Source organism: Gavia stellata, chromosome 3 (assembly GCF_030936135.1).
Source record: "Gavia stellata isolate bGavSte3 chromosome 3, bGavSte3.hap2, whole genome shotgun sequence".
Classification (NCBI taxonomy): Eukaryota; Metazoa; Chordata; class Aves; order Gaviiformes; family Gaviidae; genus Gavia; species Gavia stellata.
The window spans coordinates 24,215,351-24,238,481 of record NC_082596.1 but is presented as its reverse complement, the minus strand read 5'-3'; the positions used below and the strand labels follow the sequence as shown (position 1 = coordinate 24,238,481).

General features: G+C 39.4%; 1 protein-coding gene across 1 annotated transcript in view; it reads right to left on the bottom strand.

The window, feature by feature from the left end:
- Window positions 1-23,131, bottom strand: part of RGS22 (regulator of G protein signaling 22) — a 75,178-nt gene that overhangs the window by 3,275 nt on the left and 48,772 nt on the right. Inside the window, exons 20-26 of the mRNA XM_059836344.1 lie at window positions 21,325-21,387; window positions 19,151-19,312; window positions 16,025-16,204; window positions 14,312-14,473; window positions 10,455-10,562; window positions 8,666-8,768; window positions 7,983-8,092 (exon numbers count right to left, since the gene is read on the bottom strand). Of these exons, the coding sequence (XP_059692327.1) occupies window positions 7,983-8,092; window positions 8,666-8,768; window positions 10,455-10,562; window positions 14,312-14,473; window positions 16,025-16,204; window positions 19,151-19,312; window positions 21,325-21,387 (888 nt within the window). The remainder of the gene's footprint in view (window positions 1-7,982; window positions 8,093-8,665; window positions 8,769-10,454; window positions 10,563-14,311; window positions 14,474-16,024; window positions 16,205-19,150; window positions 19,313-21,324; window positions 21,388-23,131) is intronic.

Genomic DNA, 23,131 nt, shown 5'->3' with positions numbered 1-23,131 from the left:
AAGCCCTATGTGATTAAAACAGTAAAATAGTTTACCAAACAAGGTAATTTTATGCATATATTTGTATAGCGCGTATATATATGCACACAAGCACACACAAATCCATAAAGTATAGATTTTATAGACACGTATACATGCCTGCACACACATATACACACACAAAACTGTAAAGGTGTAAATTCCTCTAGAGATGTGACAGATTCAGTACCCAAAGTACCTTTTCCAGGCATGAGTGGTATTCAAACCAATCAGGGTCTGGGGTTTACAAAACCAGTACTGATCAGTTGGGTCTCACAGCTGGGATGAAATTCATTTAGTTGCCTACAGGTGAAAACTACTAAGAATGCTGTAAGCTTGTTGATTGCATTTACTGAGCCATAGGCACCATGGCCTATTACAATGAATATTTCCAATGAAATCTCTGTATTTACTGACTTTGACAGATGGGGAATATTGCATAAGCTATTGTGTGCCTGTGCATTCCTTGAGTGTGATGCTGTGGTTTTTTCTTGCTTGCCTTGTCATTTGTTTCATTTAACTTTCTCATTAATGGCACAATTGCTTTGCTTTGTTCAAAAATCCTTTTCTGAGAAGCGAGTATTACTTTCTTTTTAAACTTCTTGCCAACAGAAGATTTTCAAACGCATATGGTACAGAGGAATCATGTACAAGATTGTTTTAGAGGAAAAAGAAATATCTAAAATTAAAAGCACAAATCCACTTCTACATTTCCACTTTGACATGAAATGAAAACTTAACGTGAGAAATGCACACAGTTCATCAGCATACTCTGAACAAATACATAATTAACATGTGGAATAAGCAATGCTGTTGTCAACACTTTCACATATGTTACTATGAAACTAAAATATTTTAATTAGTGGAGAAATAGAGGAAAATCCAAGTAAATGAAGCCTATTCTTGACATATAAATTAGCTTGGCTCAATGAACATTAAAAATAAGAGAATCTCATTTATACCTTGACTACCCTTACCATACTAGGACAGCTTAGTGTGTCCTGCATAATTCCAATCTGCTCCAGCGCTCTGATAAATTATTATTTGGCAGAGAAGTATCCATTGTGGCCATTGTGCAAATGCTTTACTAAATCACTGGTAGAAATCAAAATTGTGAGTTCATTAGCAGGTAGGTAGAAAGTGTAGACTTCAGTGTTTTGTATTAATCCAATGTGCTGGACTGACAGAACCTTATTTGAAGGCCACGCAATAAGAGGAAAAATAAAAAACTATATAGCAATACCATGTGGCTTCTGATTTGGGAACTACAATTTAGCCTATTAGACATGGACCTGTTCCAAAAGTGCACATTCAAACAATCATGCATGAAGGAGTTAGAAACACAGATGTGAATTATAACTCTCTGAAATCCTGGGAATGCTCCAAATCAGCCCATTAGAGGTAGGTTTGAACTGTGAGTGCAGATCCAGATCTAAAATTTTTGTTCAAACCTGTCTTTCCCTAACATTTTTACAGCAACTACTGAATGTATTAAAACCAGCAATGTTCCATAAGCTTAAAAAAATACCAGTTAACCCCATCTTAGCTGTATTCAGACATGATTCACAATGACTGACTAAAACCATTTCTATAAAAAGGCAGTAACAAAAATCATCAGTTGAATGTAATGGGACAGTTTAAACAGGTCAGATTCAAGCTGGATTACTGCAGCTCCATCGGCCACATACAGCTGCACGGTGATCAGTTTAGCACAGTATTTAACATTAGAAACATAAATAATTTAAGGATTTTCTTTTCCAAGTTTGGGACAGAACTTTAAAACATCTGGTCCCTTTTCAATCATTTTTACACACACACAAGCTAAAGTCAATAGTTTTGACTAGAGCAATAGTGTCGGGTGGAATTGAGGTTGGCTATTTCACAAGCGTGCAAGTGGTAGATTAGAAAATCTGTAATACTGTATAGGGCTAAAGGCACAGAAGGAGCAATGAAGGGACACATACTCTCAACAGCAGGAAACAGAGGGTCCCACATTTATGAAAATACCCAGTTCTGTAGAATTCATTAATGCAGGTTTCTCTTTTTTTAAGTCAAACTTATTTGCAAAGTGCATCACAATGATTCTTCTCATGTAGAAGATGTAGGAGGTGTGGCACAAACCAGTCTGGCCTTGGCCACCCAGTACTGTATAATAAGAGAACCAATAAAAGAAACAGGGTCTGCTGAATCTGGTCTACTGCTGTGTCTGCAGAGCACCTCTCTTTGTTGCTGATCTCAATGCCTGATGATTAAATACTAGATTTCCACACCTTGAAAGGGACAAATGAATCCACAGCTCAGAGTCTAAGACTGTTCCCCGTTGATAGTGCTTTAAGAAAGAGCCACTAAAAAGCAAGCATGAGAAATATGGAGGCAATGGCAGAGCAGCATTGTACAGACACAAATGAGAAAGAATTTTGCCCCTTTTTAAATGGCCTGGTGACCACCACTACTACTCTTGTAAACTGTCATAAGTGTGCACCTTAATAACATAATCCAGCACTACGTGTTTTCAGGAATTCATTTCCTAGTCTTGATACTTTGTGTCATGCAGTAGCAGGGGAGAAGTCAAAGCAAAATGTATAAAGCCTCTTCCTGAAGTGTGTAGTCACAGCTTGTGTTGATATCAAAAGTATTTGAATGAGCAACGTCAGGACTGCACCCTCAAAGACTATAAAATGTTTTAATAAACATGCCAGGTCTGATGAGAGAAAAGTGAAATACACAGTAATAGCATCTAAGTATAAATATCCAAATGAGGGCCTAAAAAAAAATCCTAAATAGTCCTAATGTTTTGCATTACTTGGAGTAAACAACAAAAGTAAGTCTGAATGGATATGATTGGATTCTGTATTTTGAACGCCACTAAAGCATAAATCCATCCAGAAGAGTTTCTAGGTTTGCGGGTTTCTGAAAATGAATTATTTCTATTGTCTGTAGCAGCTCTCTGTCTCCACAGAGAGCTGTTGTTCTGCTGTAGCATTCTGAAAGTCCCAAAGTATATGTGGTTAATATAAACAAGGAATAAAGTTTTAGTTATCTAAAGGGAGAGGTGCTAGGGTTGTTGAGTAAAACTTTTCTAGCCCTTTAAAACTGCTGAGCTCACATTGGTGGTAGATCATCAAGCTGCTGGAGAACAGATCTCAAGAACAAGATAAAAAGGCAGTAGCAGTGCAAGCTTTTGGAAGTGATACAGAGTCATCATTTAGAACAATAACATTTAGTTAGTCTCTATACCTGTTCAGTTCTCAGGCTGTCTGCTGGGACTGGCAATAGTCATTACTTGGTCCCTTGGGACGAGACTAAAACCACTATTCCATTTCAGATGTATCACCAAATAGCAGTTATGGGGTATCTGCCATTGCATCAGATTAGATTCAGTAACCCAGAAATGAAAGGGTCCCTGTCTCTTAATATATTCCCTGTCCAATTGCTCAATATTTCTTTAAAATGAACACATAAAATCGGCATAATGGTATGACATGTATCTCTAGCATTACTAATACATGTGATCCTCCTCAGTTGCATACTAAAAACATGGCCTATAAATGACTGTGCATCTGTGTGTATATACACACATATATTTCAGTTAACATGGAGACAGAACTGCAAACTGGATTGAGGGTTATCGGTTTGCAGAACTTTGAGTGGATAGAGCCAGTTTGCAAAATTCTACTCACTCATTGAAGTACACGAAGTACTTTTTTTTTGTTTGTTTTTAAGTTTGATAGACATGTATGGTATTAATCATAGTAACTGTCTGGGACAGTAGTTTTTGCGTGGGGGCTGGTAAATTTTCGTTAACAATTTGGCAAGGCTGAAACATATTCACGAGGAGTTTTATCATCTGTGACAAATATCTGGATAATATTTTTCATTTTAGAAGTAATCCAAGTATGATTCAAGTCAAAGCTACCAGCATAAGATAAGCATTGTCTACATGTTATTTAACTGTCTCAAAATGCCATGAAGGCAAGAGTACAACAAAACAGAAGCTGACTGCCACGCTCCAGCATTTGGTTGTGTGCACTGTAGTGACCACAGCAGTGGAAGGTGGCCTTTCACGTGTTTTTTAAACTGATGTACATCACTGCATTTATGGCATTTCATGATTCTTCTTTGCCTTTCACATTAATGAGTGGTAGGCCACACAGGGCCACATGTGCTCTGCTCACTACAAGATGCTACATTCCACCCTCCTCAGATGTACTGAGTTAAAGTTTAGTGCATCTGTGAAACTTGGGAAAACATGAAAAACAGGGACAAGAATTTCATGGTTTACTCCATTGTGGCTTCCACCCAAGATGTCTTTCTCAGGTGATGTCACACAGGCAAACAACCCAAACACAGAAGGAGTGGAGATAAGCATGAAGCAAACTGTCTCTCAACTGTGGGGAAAGTAGAAACTGAACCAATGTCTCCCTTGGTCCTTCTGTGAGGATATATGATCAAGGCAGCTATATACATAAAAGAGATTGTCTTTCTTTCCTGCCAGCCTGTCTGAAGCAACCCCCAATGGAAATCCCATACAATTCTTGGTCATTGTGAAAAAAAGCAAAAAAGAAAAAGACTTTTAGTTGTTCTTAGCTGTCATTCCACACTGAAGAGGAAAGCACTCATGAATGGTCCTTAGCAGTATGATCTAAGAGCTTCCAGTGAAAGGACCTTTACTTCTGACAACTGAGAGAGGGCTGCATGGCTCTTTCTTCTTGTCCAGGAGGTTGGGAGGGGTAGCGGAAGACAATCCCGTCCCTAACTCAGGGGTAGTCCTTGGGAACTCAGCAAGCTGGAGCTCACTGATCGGCCTTTCTTTTACATACATTACACACATGTAGAGAAGAATGGAGCCAACAACTTTGTGGCTGCAAACTGGTGTTTAAAGTGGTCTGAAAAATATGGAAAGCTCTATCATCATCCTGTCCATTGCCTAGTAGTTAATTCTGCCTCTGTCCCCTCTTAACTCCCCAGTTAATCCTTTGGCCCTAATCCCAAAATCAAGTCTGCCCCAATTCTTTTTAAAGCTCTCAAAATTGTGAAAAAAAGCAAGGAAGTAGGCAGAGCTATACAAGAGCTATGAGCTCCTGCAACCTTCTGGTAAGTAATGCCTTGGGAGGAATGACGTTTTACAAAAGTTCTCAATCACATCTGTGTCCTGATGTATTTTAAGCCTTTCTTGTGGATCAAAACTCAGAAATTAGGCAGAAGGTGTACTTTGGACCAGGAATCAGACTGGATTGGTAGCAAACCACAACAGGGTTTGATTTTATGATCGCTCAGACACCTCATGAGTTATCCTTGACGAATAGAAGTTGTGTGAATTGCAGTACTAAGAGCTTAGTGTGCCAAGACACACTGCTTCAGGCTGTCAGTTCAATGCATTGTTTTACTCATTCATCAGGCACTGAAGAATTGGGTTTGATTATAAGATCTTTAGGACTAAGACCATCTAGTTGTTTGCACCACGCGTATTTCAGTGGAATCTTACTCTGATTTGAGCCTCAAGGTGTACTACTAAACAAATGAGTAACACAGGGGTCAGTATCACAATCATGTTGATATGGAACACGCTGGAAGATGTTTCTTTTCTACCCTTGACTAATGTCCCATGGTTCTTAATAATATTCCAAGTCGTCATCTTTGTCCTGGAAACATAAGTACAAATCTTGCATGCACATTGTTTTTGTGTCTCCTGCCCACCTCCATTGAATGTCTCTGCAGTCACATCCTCAGAGAGATTTTAATGTGCCTGTAAAAGGTAACAGAATGTCATTGCTGTGTTGCAGCCAGTTGAAACAGTCAGAACAGTTCTTCAATAAATGCATCAAAAAGAGAGAAACAAGGTGTAGTTGGGTTGGCCCTCACTAGCAGTCAGTCTCTCACCCAGCAGCTCACTCACTCAATCCTGCCCCCCAACAGGACAAGGGGAGAAAAGAGGAAAAACAGGAAAGAGAACGCTTGTGGGTCAAGGTAAAGACAGGGAGATTGCTTACCAATTACTGTTGCAGACAAAACAGACTCAAATTGGGGAAATTATCTTATTGCCAATTAGAATAAATCATTACTGATTTGGATAGTGGGAAAAAAAAAACGAGAAAAAGAAGAAACTAACATTCACACACTTAGAGAAAACACTTTTCCTCCACCTTTCCCAAGTTCAAGTTCACTCCTCCCCTCCTTGTTATGGTCATGGTACACTCAGTCCCTTCAGTGAGGCAACGGGCAGCCCCTTCTTCCTTCTCACTCTTTTCCTCTGCTGCAGCATGGGTCCTCCACAGGCTGCAGGGAATATCTGCTCCACCACAGAGCACCTCCTCCTTGCCTTGGTGTGTTTCTCTGTTGTTTTTCACTCTTTTTATTCCGTCCTCATCTCTCTGGCTTTCTTTGCTCTTTCTTTAAATATGTTTCCCTGAGGTGCCACCATCTTGGCTGATGGGCTCAGCTGTGTCCTGTGATGGGTCCATTGGAGCCGGCTGGAATCAGCTATGGCTGGCATGGGGCAGCCCCAGCCTCTCCTCACAGAGGCCACCCCTAGATCCCACCTGCTGCCAGCACCTTGCCATTTATACCCAATACAGAAGGTGTGACCTCCTCTGTAACAAACTGGAGAGAAGCTGTCCCATCAAGAGCAGTGGAGGTCTTTTGTAGATATCTCACCCTACCAGCAGAGTGACCAGATCACCGCAGAGAGCGTGGTTGAGAAGAACCATCAGAGGGTCATGATGCAAGAAGAGAAAACCACTCAAAGGCGGCGGGAATACTTGAGCTATTGGGAGGGAAGGGGCAGGGCAAGCAAATTTCCAGTGGTGTTGAAGAGCGGGCTGCAACTGAAGCTGGTGGGAGAGACCTCTCAACCTGCTCAAGACCTCTACTTTCTCATTGTGTTAGCCCATACCACAGCCTGATGCCTGGCAGGAATGCAAGTCTCAGGTTTTGAATAACAGGGTTGGCCAGAGACTGCTAGACAGGTCTGCAGCAAGGACTGCAGCTACCTCGTAGACCATCTTTGAGCACTGGACCCAGCTGGAGGTTTCTCAGCTACAGAGCAGGACCAAAGCCACTTGCGCAAGGACTCCCCACGCTGATATAGCTGCCTGTGAAGCAGAACTGCAGTATAAAAAGGCATAAATGTATGAAATATAGTAACACCTGCAGAGGTGCGTAAGTTCCAAGGTGACTGGATGAGTTTAACTGCAACTAGAGGAGGTGATAAGAGGGCAGAAAGAGAACATGAGGGAAGACCGAGGAACGCTGCAGTTTTCTCTGAAGCCACATACAGCAAATGCTGCCACATACAGCAAATGCTGCCACAGGAAGAGTGTGTTTAGGAGGACTAGCAAGGGCAGGACACCAACTTGCCTAAAATAGCAGTGTTGAAGTACAGATTTAGAAGAGGAAGGAGGAGCAAGGAAGGGAGGGGAGCAATAGTCCAAGTTGTATTAATTTTTTTAAGTCTATCTCATTTCAGCATAGGCTTAAAAAAACAAAACAAAACCTCCAGGGGATTCTTCCATCTAGGAATTCAAGCTTTGAAGCAAAATCTGCTTTTCTGTCTTTTGCAGATCTCTCTGCTGTCCCACGTCTTTCTCCCATTCTAATGTTTAATTGGCTTCGGCAGAGATATCTATTGCTAGTTCTGTGTCAGGCCCTTGCCAGTAACTTCATGGGGTCTGAGCTTCCTTCAGTCATCTCGTGCTCCTATTTAAAATATTGTAACTGGAAAGCTTAGATAACTGCATTTTGTTGACTACCATTTTGCAACAAAACTCCATCTGGTCAACATTAGGTCCACTAACCATGGTTGGAGTGAAAAATAATCTTGCCTTCATGTTGAGGTGTACAGCTTCAGCTGAACATGATTTGGAGTTGGATAACTTGCTAATAATGAGCATCAGCACTGACAGCAGGAAAACTAGCTTTTAAGAATCCAAATTTCAAAGCACACTCATTGTCAGTCTGGTACTCACTTTCTGTTTCTTGGGAAGATTTGAGCGTTTCTCCAAAATCACACTGTTCTTTGGAGAAATGGTGGATTTTTCAGAGTTTCCAGGCTTCAGAAAGGACATAGATGAATCACCTGTATATGGAAAGAAAATTAAGATGATGGAAAACTGAGTGGCTTTAATATCACATAGTGCTATCGCTAGCCCTACTGCTAAATGGAGTTATTTAATGAACAAACAGGTCATAATATCCTTTGGAAGACCTAAGAGGATATACCTGCTGGCACAAGGATGAGGCAATGCCTCTTACATCCCCTGAAAGCATAGTGACAAACTGGTGAGAAAAAAGTTTCATCTTTCTGGTTGTATGTAAGTTGATGAAGCACAAGAAGCCAGGGAGGTGAAATATGTATGTGAACCAAATAGGATTGCCATGCCACTGTGCAGAATGAAGAAATGGCCATATTCCTCTCTGCAGTAGGACCTGTGCAGTAAAGACAATGCTGATACCCTGCAACTTTCACTTTTCCTTTCTCAGAAAACTTATCAGTCACAAGTATAGTGTAGAGAGCAACTCCTCTGCAGACAGCGTAAGAGAGGCAGTGGTTTATGTACACAGCTCCAAAGGAGAGCAAAGTCCTTATACTGAGAAAATTTCACCTAAGCTATAAGCTTGTCCTCCTAAACTACAGAGCTTGGTTAAAAACCTGTAAGGAATGATGAAGATTTTTTCTCCAGATCTTCTTGCATTTTAAGGAGTATTCTCTCCTGCTCCAAGGCTTCTATGTATTTGGAATAGGACCAGGAAGCCTGCAAGAACCATTAAAAACCATCAGCTTCCTGACCTTGTCACTGATAGTTCCTTGTCAATTTCAACAGTGAGACAAAAAACTTGTTTATGTTATAACCCTGTCATTGAATAATCACAATTATTAAGAAGAGAAGCTTTGTCATGACAATACTGGAATCATGGGGAAAATAGTATTGCTGCAAATAAGTGATCTTAAAACACCATGCAATGCAATTTACACAAGTTTGACAGATATAATGTTTACATTCATTTATTCTCCATCCCTGGTCTGAGTCCCATTCTCTCTCCTTTCGTCTTCAAAACCTAAATACAGCAGATTTTCCCCTTCCAAAATTTCAGCCTTTTGTGCTATCGAGGACTTGATTTTATCTCCCTGCCACATCCATCCAGTGTGTCCTTTCTCAAATCATTGAAGGTCTCATTAGCCTCAGAGTTCTTTCTGCCTGTCCTCTCCAGCAGAATGCTGCTACCACTAGAGGCAGATCAACTGGAGATGTCATCCTTTCCTTTTCTAAGGAACAAATGTTGCTCTTTACATTGCAACAACCACAGTTCAGATTCCGTGTAAATTTTAGGTCACTCTCCCAAATCAGTATGGGAACTTTTATTTGGCCTTTTTTTCCTTACAGCCTAAAAGGTTTGGGGCCAATTTGTCATTTCGTGACGCAGTGAGAACTTCTGGCATCTTCCTATAGCAGAAAGGGGCTTGGAGAAGAAACTGCTCTATAGAAGATTATTGCTCTTTCTGCAATTACCTGCTTCTTGAGGGCTTAGACATACGATATTGATATACTGGCTCACCCAACACACTTTTATTTTTTTTTTAAATTGGTATGAGCAACAGTTAAAAGGACCATTTAAGGGGTAAGAGTGTGAGCTTAACTATGCAGTTTGCACTGTGGCTTCATATTTTGAGGGTATTTCAGACTGCCTATTTCTATATTCTGCTCATCGCTAATGTGATGCCACGGGAAGAGCTCCATGGAATGTAAGCAGTGGCCAGCGTGTGATTTACTCCTGCATCGCATGACATAGCTGTGATTATGTGGTTGCATAGATTCCCCATTATGTTATGGCAGTGTCAACTCAGCAATCAATGATACCTTGATATGCCCAAGGTGTCATGTCTATTCTTCCTGTTTCTCCAATAAAATGACTGTTACCTTTTCACTACAGATTTGATGCATCACTACAGTTGTTCTGGAAGAAGTATTAAAGAGCTATTTTCTGTCAGATTTTCTATCCAAATACCTAGATTTCCTAAATGAGTTCAGCATCAGGTTTTGACATATGAACAGAACAGGACTCAAGCCTAAACCAAATTCTTTCAGGATATGAATTTCACAAGTAATGAAAAGCTGCTTATTCCAGAATTGAACTTCCTTTTCTTCAATTTATCTTTAAATAAGGATTCTTTTTAAATCTACACACCTAAAGGGCTTAATGTGTTGTTAGATATTAATACTACTCAGAACCTAAATCTTAAAAAAATTAATAAAGAAAGAAAAAAAATCACCTGGAAGGTAGCTAAACTTATAGCAGCAAAGTTAATTGTAGAATAATGAACAGTTATTGAAGAACCACGTGTCAGTAGTATTCAAAACCAAATTCCACCTTCCCATTCTCCCATGATCATTATATCTCTCTTGAATTATGATATCTGTAGCAACATGTTTATTATTCACCTGCCACCCATATCCATCTGAAAACGATGCTGGTCCTCTCTCCACACCAATCTCATCTACCAAAGCACTGCTTGACAGACTGATGAGTTTTGCCCCCACTTCTTTACCCTGCCAATAATAAGAACTCATAATTAGATGTAAACAACAGTTACTGAGCTAAAGTAAGCAGCAAAGTCTGAGGAAGCAAAAATTATCATTGGTAACGAGATAGTGTCATATGCAGTAATATTTTGTAATGCCCAGTTTCATAATTCATCACATTGGGCATAATAAAAAATAGCAGAAGATACTGCTTTTTTAAAGCATTTCTTTGTCCTAATCGAAGTTTCCTGACCTCTGCACTCCTGCAGACTATGTTCCTCTCAGATTCAATACCTGCTCCAAAATATAGGTAAGTGAGAGGGCAGACCTGCAACAGAACATATTTTAAGGACAGAGAGGCCATTGTGATCCTCTAATTTGGCCTCAGGTGTGTATGTGGAACACAGGATTTCTCATCATTAATTCCAGCTTGGTCCAGTAGCTGCGAATGAGCTACAGTACACATGTTAGGAAAAGGCAATCTCATTTAAAACATTTACAGTGAAGGACAAGGCATTGTAACCCTTGGTAAACCATTCTAGTGATTAACTATTTGTCATTTTCATGTTGTTTTAGTGTTTTGTTAAGGCTGCACCTTTGCACATTCTGTCTGATGATCCCAAAACTCTTTACGAACATTAATCAATGTTCATATTTAACCTTACATAATTAACCCCACAACATCCCCATGAGGCAAGTAATGTAACCCTCCCATGTTGTAAATGAGAAAGTGAGAAAAAAAGAGAGGTCAAATGGTTCCCAAAGTGACTCAGAAAGTCCCTGAGAGATCTGGAAAAGGATCAGAATATCCTACATCCTTGCTCCCAAGGTGCCTTTTCCTTCCTTATCATCCCCACTGTCCTATGGATCCATCATCTATAAGGGTGACTTTTGCATATAGAACTTCCCAGGCAGTGTGGTGTTTATCTTCTCTCCAAAAGCAGGCTTACTAACTTCTGTGCACACTCAGTTGATGGAACAGGGATGCCAAAGCCAATACAGAAATAGTGTGTATACTAACATACTACAGTTTATGTTTGCTAGCTTTCTCAATGAGAATGGTGAATTAAATGAGGTCTTTAATAATGTCTTCTCATAATATATTAGGCAATTTTATGGCAATGTCATATCCCATGACATCACACTGCTCACTAACAAATAAGCTTACTGCTAAGAAGCTTAAAGAGAGATCAGGGAAACATGGAAAAGGAAAATTAATGCTTATGGTTTTACTTTTCTCTGCTAAGGGCAGGGAAAGAGTAAGTACAGATTTACAGTGTAAGTTAAAACTATTTTGTACACTTGAAAGTAAAAAAACCAAAATCTATTTTGGAGGTAAAATGCAACTGTGTATAGAACAAATTACAAAAACTGGCATCAAGGCAGACTGCAAAAAGTGATTAATGATATTTTTTAAAGTATGCGGCATGTGCATCTAGCAGTTAACAAAAGAAAAGGTCCACAGACGGGCCAAAGATGAGCCCATATAGCTATGCCACACTAAGGGCAAATATGTGAAAACAGAGAAGCAAACCATACTCTCCGAAGGCAATATCTTTTAAAACAACTATTTCAGCTCAGTACTGAAGCAATCACATTATGTTGAATGTTCAAGCTTATTTCACCCTGTACCCACCCATCCCAGACACTAAGCTTAAAAGAGGTTTCTGCATTGTATCGTGCTTGCATGGCGTCCGTCGCTGTTAGCCACTTCTCCCCTGCACCAAGTCCATTGCCAGGAAACCTTTGATAGGATTTGCCCCATAAATAACAAATAGGCACACACAAAAAATATTGAGATAGTCAAATAATACCAAGTCATGCATCATTGTCCAGTGAAAACCTCCTTGTCTGCCCATTCTTTCCGTTGTATTACATAAAAGTCCAACTCCTATCCAGTCAGTTTAGAAAGTGAGGTGAGCCCAGGTAGATTGGGCACCCCAGGGACAAATTTGTGAGAAGGGAGAAAGTAAAATTCCTCCCCCCAGGACCATGATTGTTCTGTTTGACGTAAACCCAAAATGGCAACTGATTGGCAGGGGGGAGGAATATCTATATAAGAAAAAACAAACATTTCTAACCCTTGCCAGAGCTTTCCTCTCCTTCAACATGAGCCTGGTGGGGCAGAGGAGCATAGACATTATTTTAAATGCCAAGAAATCATCACCTTCTACAAGCTGCCAAGTGAATCTCCTGTCGCTTATGTTGGATGAACCTTATTGGTATCCTTCAGGGATACTGAATCATTGTAATAGTTATGTTGTCACTGAGGGGACAGAAATCTCAGGCAAGAGAACACGGAACGGCAAATTCTTTAAACAGTAATAGAGTGGGAAGCAGGTTTCAAATACTTCTCTGTTCCACCTATTCTTTCAAGAGATTTTAAAAGGTAACTGGTTTATTGATAATTTTTTGTGAGAAGAATAGTCTGCAGACTGTGTACTGAACTGCATTCTCCGCCTGTCACTTTCTAAAATTTCTTACCCTATTTCCCAGCTTAGAAGGGTAATTCACCTTTCCCATTTGTTCCCCATAAAAGCTAGGCTTTCGCCCTCCTAGCCAAGATTTGCTCTTTACTTCCTTGATCTTAATCAGAAATCTTATAGACAGGCAACAAACAGATGGAAAAAATGATTCTGTGAAAACGCAAAAGTGCATTACTTTGAAATATTGCATTCTTGCACTGTAAGTATTGCCAATGGCCTTGCCAAACATATCTATATGGAGTCAACGTGCTTTGGAGAAAGGAACATGAGTTCTTGGATTTTAGACTTCACTTGACATTGGTGTGTAGCCTTGATAAACGCTTCACTGGTCCTCAGTTTTCATGGGTCTAAAAGAGGATAACAATGTGTACATGTTCTTATGGGCATATATGTCTTTATCTGTCGAGGTACTCATGTGGTTCTCATCATGAGTAATATCTCAACACATGTGTACATGGTATTTAAAATATGTAAAGGTCTTTTAATGCTACTTATGATAGTTTGCAAGTCCAATAATTTCTCTGCCCTTAAAGGAATGTTCTCTCCTCAAAGCTGGCCAAACAATTACATTTCGTAAAAAATAAACTTTTGCAAAGCCTATAATCAATAGAAAAAAAATCCATTATATTTTAATAGTTAAATTCCAAGAAAAACAATTTTACAAGCAAGCATTCCGCTGTAGAGGTCACAGTTCTGTTAATGCACTGAAACTGTCTGGAAGCTCATTGTGAACAGTCTAACAATTTCACTGTCAAAGCTGAGAAATATTCAAGAAAAGACAAAAGACTATACAAAGCAATTAGCACATAAATATTTTTAAAATAATGTGCAGATTTTTCAAATGCTCCTTCTGAAAAAATCGATAAGAAAACTGTTTTTGTTTTGTTTTGCTTTCAATAGTGACTCAGGACTGTAAATTCTAAAATAGGACAGTACATACTGAAAGTGCAAACAGGTCTGCAGTTACCCATTGTACACATGGACCGTACATAGATTTTTTTTAAAAAAATTCAGCCCTCTTTTTTGCTCTTCTCTTGGCACAAAATATGACTAAAATACATTTTCCCCTCTGCTTAATGAAAGGAGTATTCCATTGACTCATCTGCTTCAAGTTAAACATGTATATGCATTGGCAGGATTGGGAACTAATTGCTCTGGGACCAGGTCGCATGTAAAGCTTGAATTCTGACAAAAAGATTTCAGTAGCTTTGGATCAAGCTGAGAAAGGGATATTTGAATTCATGTATGTTTGCTCATGAAGAAGTTTTTATGCAGTTTGTCAGCTGTCACCTGAAACTTTGTGAGCCTTACCTCTGCTGTTTTGCCTTCCTTCTTTTGCATCTTTTTTCCCTTTTTTCTCTCCAAGGCAAGAAGAATTTTGTCACTAGGCAAATTGCTTTGAAACTTGCAAAATTTTGGCCAAAATTTAAACAGAAGAGCAAAAATAGTCATCTGCACAGAAAGAAAAGAAAGTCAATCTTGACCATATTAAGAAAACAGAGTTTACTGTAAAAGAAAATGTAGTTTACCATGAGAATGAAATAACTATTTCTTTTTGAATACACAGCCTTGTTCCTCCCACGTACTGTGTCTTGACATTTCAGCCCAGCTTTGCTCGGCACATGCTTTTCATCAGTATGTTTATTACTGGTGAGAAATCTTCCTAAAACACAGTTAAAAGGCACTTTCTTTTTTTATGTTTCCCTAAACAATTGTTTGCATTAATGAAAACATCCATCATTTTTTACAAGTATTCCTGATAAAATATACACCAGTAGAATTGCTTTTGCACCACTGTTCTGCTCAAGTATTTCAAATATTCAGTTCATTAGGGAGAGGGGTTTTTTCCCTCCTTAAGAGAAAGGAAATACTTTTTTGCCTCTGGAAAGGCTCTTAAACCACATTACAGATCTATGAGCAAATCTTGGATAATTTTTAAATGATATAATCTCTCACAGGGTCTTTTTTGAACTAGAATAAGAAAAACAATTTTAGAAAAGCAAACAGAGGGGCTCAGTGAATTCTGTTGCTGCACGTACTAAGGCTCACATTTTTCAATTTATTTAGATATTTAATTCTCATTGAGAAACTTGGCTTCAAAGGAGCCGAGCATGCTCAGCACCTCACTGCTTCTGGCTCAACAGACTTGAAAGTGACATGTGAGTCACTGTCATGTTCCAGTCACAGCTTTTTGGCCAAGTTCTTCCCTTGCTTTTGTGCCACATTTCTGGAGTTCACTGGGTTTTACACAGGCTGAAATGAGACTCCTTATTTCTCTTATGAGCCGTATGAACCCTTTTGTCTGACAAACCATTCATCTTTTGTGATCCAAACCCTTTATGGACTCACAGTTGATGTTTAAAGGTGTTGGTTCCAATTTTATAGGAAAAGAAGAGGAACTATCTTTCTTGTGTTTAGAAGATAAGTCAGAGAAGACAGTAACGATGAATAAGAAAATATTAAGTCTGTAGTAAAGGTTCACAAATTGCTATTCAGTCTGATTAGTACAAAGATCAGAGAGAAAATTGTCTACAGCCATTTAATACAGACTTTCTGTAATAAAGAAGGGAAAGACATTCAGTAAGCTAAGCTGTCTTTGTGCTTTATTCACATCTGCATTTTTTTTCACAAACTACAAAAACTACAAACTAACTACAAATTACTTCTCTGACATTAACCAAGTGGCAAAGAACAAGCAATTAAAAACATAGACAGAATTAATTTCTACTGCCAGAATTCCTAACGCAGACCTGCATAACACCTTTCCAGGATCAGCCAGCTGTCAGAGATTGACCAGTTTATTGAGCAGTAAAATATCTGAAGCCTCTCTGTCATCTCCACCATACAATCTTCATTGAAATGCATGACTATAGTGTTCTCCTTCATGCCCAGGCTTATGTATGGAGTCCAAATGGTCACATAAGCAACAAAGACTGTCCTTAAAATCAGACAGACACACAGACTCTAGCCAGATCTGTTACAGAGTTTCTCCCTGCTTCTTACCTGTGCTTCTCTAAAAATGTAAGGTCCTAGTTCTTTCCTGTGCTCCAGAATCTTCTTTGCTTGTTCAGTTGGGATGTCAATCTGCAAAGCTGGGGGTACAGCAGAATTAATAAAGCAGTCGATAATAGCTGTGATTTTTTTCTGGACTGTGGCATCATCACAATGAGAATGGCACAAGTCCTGAAAGATGAAGAATAGCATTTTCAGTCAATGGAGAGAGAGAGGCGCAAGACCCTTTACAGGGGCCCAGTGGTCAAAGAGTAATAGTCATACAAAAATAATTATACAATGGATTTATTCAGTATGTAGGACAAAATTCTTATAACAAATGTGAATGGTCAAAGACATAGTTAAGACATGAGTGGGACTTCTGGTTTGCAAATGCAGATACATAGCAATCATTGCTTTTAGGTGATAATCTCTGCCTGCATGTTCTGATGGAACAGGATAGTTTTTATCCTGCGTTCAGTCTAAGTACATCACTGGCAAATAGGAGGCATTTCTGAAAAGAGAAACACACCTACAGGTGTGAAATACACTGATTTTCACAATGAGCCTGCTATGACTAGCACAGCCATGGTAACTAAAAGACAAAGAAATGCTCTAAATACTCCAAGAAAAGAGGGTAATTATTTAGAGGCTACAAGGTATTATAACCAGGAATGTTGGCACAAGAGAGGACAATTTCAGCTACCAGTACAATCTTCCATTCATTGACATCTTCTAGTTTCCCCATTCATTAAGATTTTCTGGTTTCCCAAAACCTCAGTGTTTGAAATAACTCTGTGCAGAATAGAATACAAAACAAACCTGAACGTACAAGGGTGAGATCTCAGAGAAACACTGGGGGGTTTCTACTTTTTTTAATGTGATCCTATTGTTCTTGTAAAACCTGTTATTACTGTGTTTTCACACTCTGATGATGCTACCATTGGACTTTGACAGGAAGGAAACATAGTTCAAAGAACTTCCTTCAAACGCTTTGAAACACAAACTTTCCATCTATCCATAAACATCAAGATATCTCTATAACACTAGGAGATGATCACATATATCTACTAAAGACACAATGAGCACTCTAGAGAATTTTCAGGAAGAGAGCTCTTTAAATGAAGAATATGCATTTAGTTTTGGTATAGGAGGCTGGATATTTACTTTGCAAAGAAATTAAAAACAGGGATTTTAACCAGAAATGTGGTATGTGAAAGAGCTGGCTTGTTTTATTACGAATATTTTTTAGTTTTGTGAAGGAAAAAAAGAATGATAACAGCTACAATGAAGAAAGTAAGGCAATACAAAAACATATTCAATATATCCTAAGAATATATTATGGCTTCCTTTGCTCATCTAGCATAGAAGAAAAGGCAGAAGACAAACAAGCCATATGATATGAAGAGGGATGAGACATGAGCATAGAGGAACAGATGGAAATGATCCACAGAGGAGTTCTTTTTTTTTTTTTTTTTTCAAATTTGTTTGGTTTTTGATTGTCCCAAGATGTGCCGCCAGCCCAATGGGTTACGAGGAGCAATGCAGTCATTGACTCCTAAAGGGAGTTCTGTCTCAACTGATGGCATGATATGGCTCAGACAATACAAGTATGCACTGTGCAAAGTGCTGCCCACATCTTTGGCAATATTCCTCCAGTTCAGCCTGACCCACAACACTCCTACTACTCCAGGCCTTTGCTTCTATAAAAAGTATCAACTGCCAACCATGACAAATCGCATGCATGTAGAAATATGGTCAGATTGTACTTTTTCTTGATAAGAAGACAAATAAAATTAACATAAATGAAGGAGAGGGGATGGGACATAAAACAATGAAGGCTTTCTTCAGAGGACAGATCCACAAAGAAAACAGTCTAAACTACACTCCACATTAATTTGCAGAAAGTTTCCATGTCCTCCACAATGTAGCAATGAAGAGTCACAAATCACAAAAAACATCAAATATTTTGAGAAGGATTTATGTCATGGAACTTCAGGTGCCTTCATGTCAAGTTTCTAGTCTAAGCTAGTCACTCTGTAACCAAGAGAGAGACAACAGCAGCCCCAGAGAACATTTCAGCCGATGATTCCTCGCTTGGGGGTCAGAGACTCTGTGAGGAGTGGAGATTGCCCCCGTGAAACAGAGGAGCTTCAGTTTCTAAAGTGGACCCCAAATTCAAATGCATAAAATTAAACAGTGAAAATAAACCCACATGCCTGCAGCAGGATCTCCAAATGCTACTGCAGCATCAACTCTGTTTACCTCCAAATCTCTGAGCATGTTAACTAACCTCATGCTCCCTGCCTGCCATGTGCACACAGGCTATGTTCAGGAGCCCAGAAGAGGCTCTGCACTCTGGTAGCACTTTTGCATCAGCAATATCCCAGAGGTGAAAGGAATGAGGAACAAGTGAAAGATCCGTGGTGCCCCCGCATTCAGTCCAGGGTGCTAGTAGGAGGCTGCAGCGTGATTTAAAGGCTCACTCCAGAGTTTTCCAGTGTTTCACCCCACACAGCAGCAATTTCACAAAGGGACATGTATTTGGGAGAGAGGCAATCCCTGCTGACCTTCCCCATCACGTTTCACCTTGACCACATCCTCAGCTGCAGTCAAATGTGACTGTACAGAGTGCCAGGGAGCTGGGGTCTGCATTGTACATATAAGCTTTTTGGGTAGATACTATCTTTACATCTGTATATTTGATTGAATTTAAAAGTTTTCTTTGATTTTTGAGGGATTACCAAATTCAGCAATAATCCCATTATTTAACAGTGTGTAACTATAAAGACAGAATGAACATTTTGATGCTTACATATTTTCTACTGCTCCACAGATGTATACCAAAATCTGGGCATTAGCTGGTTAATAGTGTCCCTTTAGAGACTCAGAAGAATGTTACAGTTTGAAGAAGCATAAAGAAACACAGAGACAATACATTCAAGTAATTAAAAATAGCTACCCTTAAGAAGTGAGGATTTTCATCAAAGAAAAAACAGTTTAAGCAGTGAAAGAGATTTTACTATGAACGTGAAAATGCCTAGAGATATTCTTGTTAAAATTCTCCTACTATGCAGTAATGGATGCATTTGCTTACAAATTGAATTATATTCCCCTTGCTCCATTTTACCACCGTACCTTATACTTCTGTACCTCTTGCCAAAAGAGCACTCCGTTCTCCAGTAGGTCTCCTTTCAGTGACACAAAGCGTTGAAACTGATTTGCTGTCACTGGATTCAACAGCGCTTTGCGGAAAGCAATTATTTCACTAGATGAAGAAACCCACTTATTGTCCACATGCTGTCAAAAGAAGAAATAAATGCACCAAATAAACTTTGTTTCAAAAAGCAATAACAAAGGCATTAGTTAGCATAAACTGTCCGATTCTTATCTTTGCACTGACCCTAACTTTCAGTAGTTTATGAGTTTGTGACATGGATACAATAGAATGTGGCAAGGTTTCATTTCTTTCTTTCCTTCTTTTTTTTTTTTTTTTTTTCCAGTTTGGTTTGGGCAACATTTTTTGGAAGACGTGATGGGAGAGGAAATGACTGACAATGATTTAGACCATATGCCTACATACTATAAAGTATGGAAACAGCTATTGTTATTGATTATGGCAACAGGCTACTTTTCTAGAGAACAGTTTGAGTTTTGTGCAAACAAACAACAAAGAAAAAGGAACAGACAAACCACATAGCTTGAAGTTGTAAAATGCTTCTGACAGGGATCTCACCAACAAAATGAGCTTTGAAATGTGTTGCCATGATCACCAACAGAAGCTGGAGAGTTTGCTCTCTGTGGAATAAAGCTACCAATAGTAAAATAGAATTTAAAGTCATCGAGACATTTTGGAAATCCTCATGCTGCAAAGCACAGAGCAGTAGGCAGCCAGGAAAGGGTGGAGAAAGAAAGATGGCTTATGCAGGGACAGTTTGTTTGAAATGAAGTTCAGGCTGGCCTGCCTTCCTGAACAAACAGTTCTCGTGCTGTCACTGAGGAGCAAGCCAAACAACCCCTCTTTATTATCAGATGCATGAATGAAAACTATCTTCCAACAGTTGTATAAAACTCTTGAAGTCCTGGAGGGGTGGAGTGCTGTTCAATGGTCAGCATGGGACAGAAACATTTTTAGTTGTTGTGGACAGTCCTGGAAATCTAACCGGATTCTAAGCTGAAAGTCCTTCTGCAGCTTCTCCTAAAAACACGGGTTATGCTTAGTGTCCTGCCACAGAGCCTGCCAGGGCTGAGAGCCTGCCCTTGCAAGAGGTGTGGTTGTCCAAAGGGTCCTTTGGTTAAAATAAAGTTGGCTCAACTTGGACAGTAAGGTGGCATCTTCTCACCCCTCCTCCAGTTCTCCAAATGTGTTCTATCTCCTGTGACCAGGATTTAGGCAACTTTGGGGAAAAAATATTTCTGGGACATATTCATGAAGGGAAGAACAAAACGTTGCTCCCACCCCTATACTAATATACGAACACTGCTTATTTTATGGGTCAACAACCTTGAAGCAGAACATGGAAAATAACCATCTTCCTGACAAACAGACGAAGGGAAAACTCAGTTAACAGAACCCACATGCACTTTGGATCCCTTTCGAGCTAATGGTTTGCATGGATAATTGGTGACCGGGTCTCCAGTTTGATTTCAACAGACAATAAAAGTTCAACTGAATAAATGTACACAACTTGTATGTTGGCAATCACAAAGAGTTCACTGCTCTTCAAGAGGAAAAAACTGGCAAACATCTGATGAAATGTATTATTACAAAGGTTTAAGATGTTTAAAATTGATATTATCTCAGTGCTGTAAGATTAAAATACAATTCTAAATGAAACAGATACTGTGAGATATGATTAAACCTGCCCACTCCACTGCATACTTCACATTCCCTTTTGTGTCTGCACGTAATCCACTCGCAATAATAAATAAACTACCAGATGCTGGAATGAACAGCTTGTCCCAATAAGTCCACTGCATGCAAAATACAGATAAATGTGAATTAAAGGTACAATACCAGTTTGAGGAGGGTTAAGCGTGCTCCAAAGCCCAGGACAAAAGACACGTTTTTTTCAAGTATGACCTCTCCAGCCAGGAAGGGAGAGAAATTTACTGTGAACATCCAGCAGGGAGCTAAATTCACCAGTAATGTGAGTAATCAGTCCACTGTAGCCAATACAATCATGCCTGCTTTTGACAGCATTATATTTGGGCCTCACACTGTCAGCTGGGAAATTGTGAAGGATGTGCAAGGTCCAAATAGAAAAGACAGTGAAACTGCAGACACAAGAGACACAGTAAACGTCACTTGCCTTCCACTTCCTAGTTGTCTTCTCCTGGTTTTGGCATGGAAGATCTTCAGTTATGTCCCTTATCTATGGTTAAGCAAAAGATTATCATTGTATTTTTTAACTTTTCTTGTTTCATGTTCAGCCCTCTAATGATTGAGACCACAGTGGTAGAATAGTTTATATATCTTCATTTATATCTTTATATCTGAAACTTATTGTGGACCCACACTGAACACCATCCCTTGTTCAACTATAAATGAGCACATGCTCATTAAGACTGGGGAGTTAGAGAAAACAAGAGGTAATGATAGTCAAACTGCGGTCTTCCACTGGTTTACCTTACCCCTAATGTTCTGAGTGACCACTTACTTTGGGAACAGATTTTGGGCTATAACTTTTTTTTTTGTATGAAGTGTTTTTAGTTCCTTTGGACAGCTGTATCAGAAATACAGGCTTGATCCTGCAGCTTCTTTGTAGCAAAAATACACCTCAAATCAAGGGCAGATTTTCTGAATAAGGACTACATAGCATGCCCACAGTGTTTGGTCACTGTGAAATATGAAGCCAAGTCGAGAATGTCATCTGGTTTCATTTCTTCTAAAATACATTCTTCAAAGGACCTTTTCATCCTCTGAATTTGGAGTAAGAAAGAGAAAAGAGCAGACATAAATGGAGTTAGGAAAAGACTAAAAGCTCATTAGAAGTATGGATTTCCTGTAAACTGTTTATTAGAGTTGAATACAGCATTTTCCAAACTGCATGTGCTCCCCACCAGCACAGTGCAGCAGGTGCAAGAAGAGGCATGAATTAGCTTCCAGACCTGGAAGCAGCTTAGCCTTATCGCATGGTTTTGTGCCATAGCTCGTAAAAGAGGCAGAGTTCAGCTAAAAAAGGGCAGAGGGTTAGGAAATTTTGCTTTAACATAATCATTATTAAAATTACCATTTGCCTTATCAGAACCTACAGTTTTCAGATTGCTTAGTGCTCTGAATCAATGAAAAAGATCCAGTTCAAATGCACTTCTGACAACACCTCTGACAACCTTTTAGATGTTAAAAATATCACTGAAAACAAGTTTTATGTATAATGCAGTCTGCCTATGTGTCTGCTTGGTGGAACTGTCAAGTTTCCTTCTGCTATGACATTCGCATTTCAGAGCTTTTGTGGAAGTGCAAAAAACCAAGTCTTTTTGCATTTGTCACCAGCAGGATGATCTCCCTACACAGATCCCAGTCACACAGGCACTCTCAAAAAAGGCAGATATTAGCTCTGCCCATTCCCCACTCTTTCTAATGAGCCAGCAGGAGTGAAAGGCTTCTCATTCCCAGTTTTCCGGCAACTTTCTGAAGTAACCAATTGGAAACAAGGCTTGTAGCAGTTAACCTCCTGACTCAGCAGAATTTCACAAGTCCTGGAGTAATTTCTACAGGCGCTGCAGCTCCAGATGGGAGAATATGGACAGCGTGAGAGAGAGAATACAGCGTGGGAAGCCCACTCATTTGCTTGTATTCTTGTCCCCTTGGGCAAATCCTTTACACAAAGCAGCATTTCTTCTGTGTGCAAGTGTATGGCTAGGGCAGAATGGCATATGGAGAGTGCAGCACCACAGCAAAAATTTGTTCACTCCCCTGGCAGCTTGGCTGGCAGCAGAGCTAACACCAGCTTCTTCAGATTTAGGATATAACAATAATACTGTCAGCCAGACTAAGCCTTCAGAGAAACTGTCTTCACAATTATCAAGCTAAATGCTTCAACCTGTACATGCTAGAGCATCTCTTCAATGTAAACTGAATGTGAGTTATGGGCTGCTTTTCCTCTGAACCGTTTT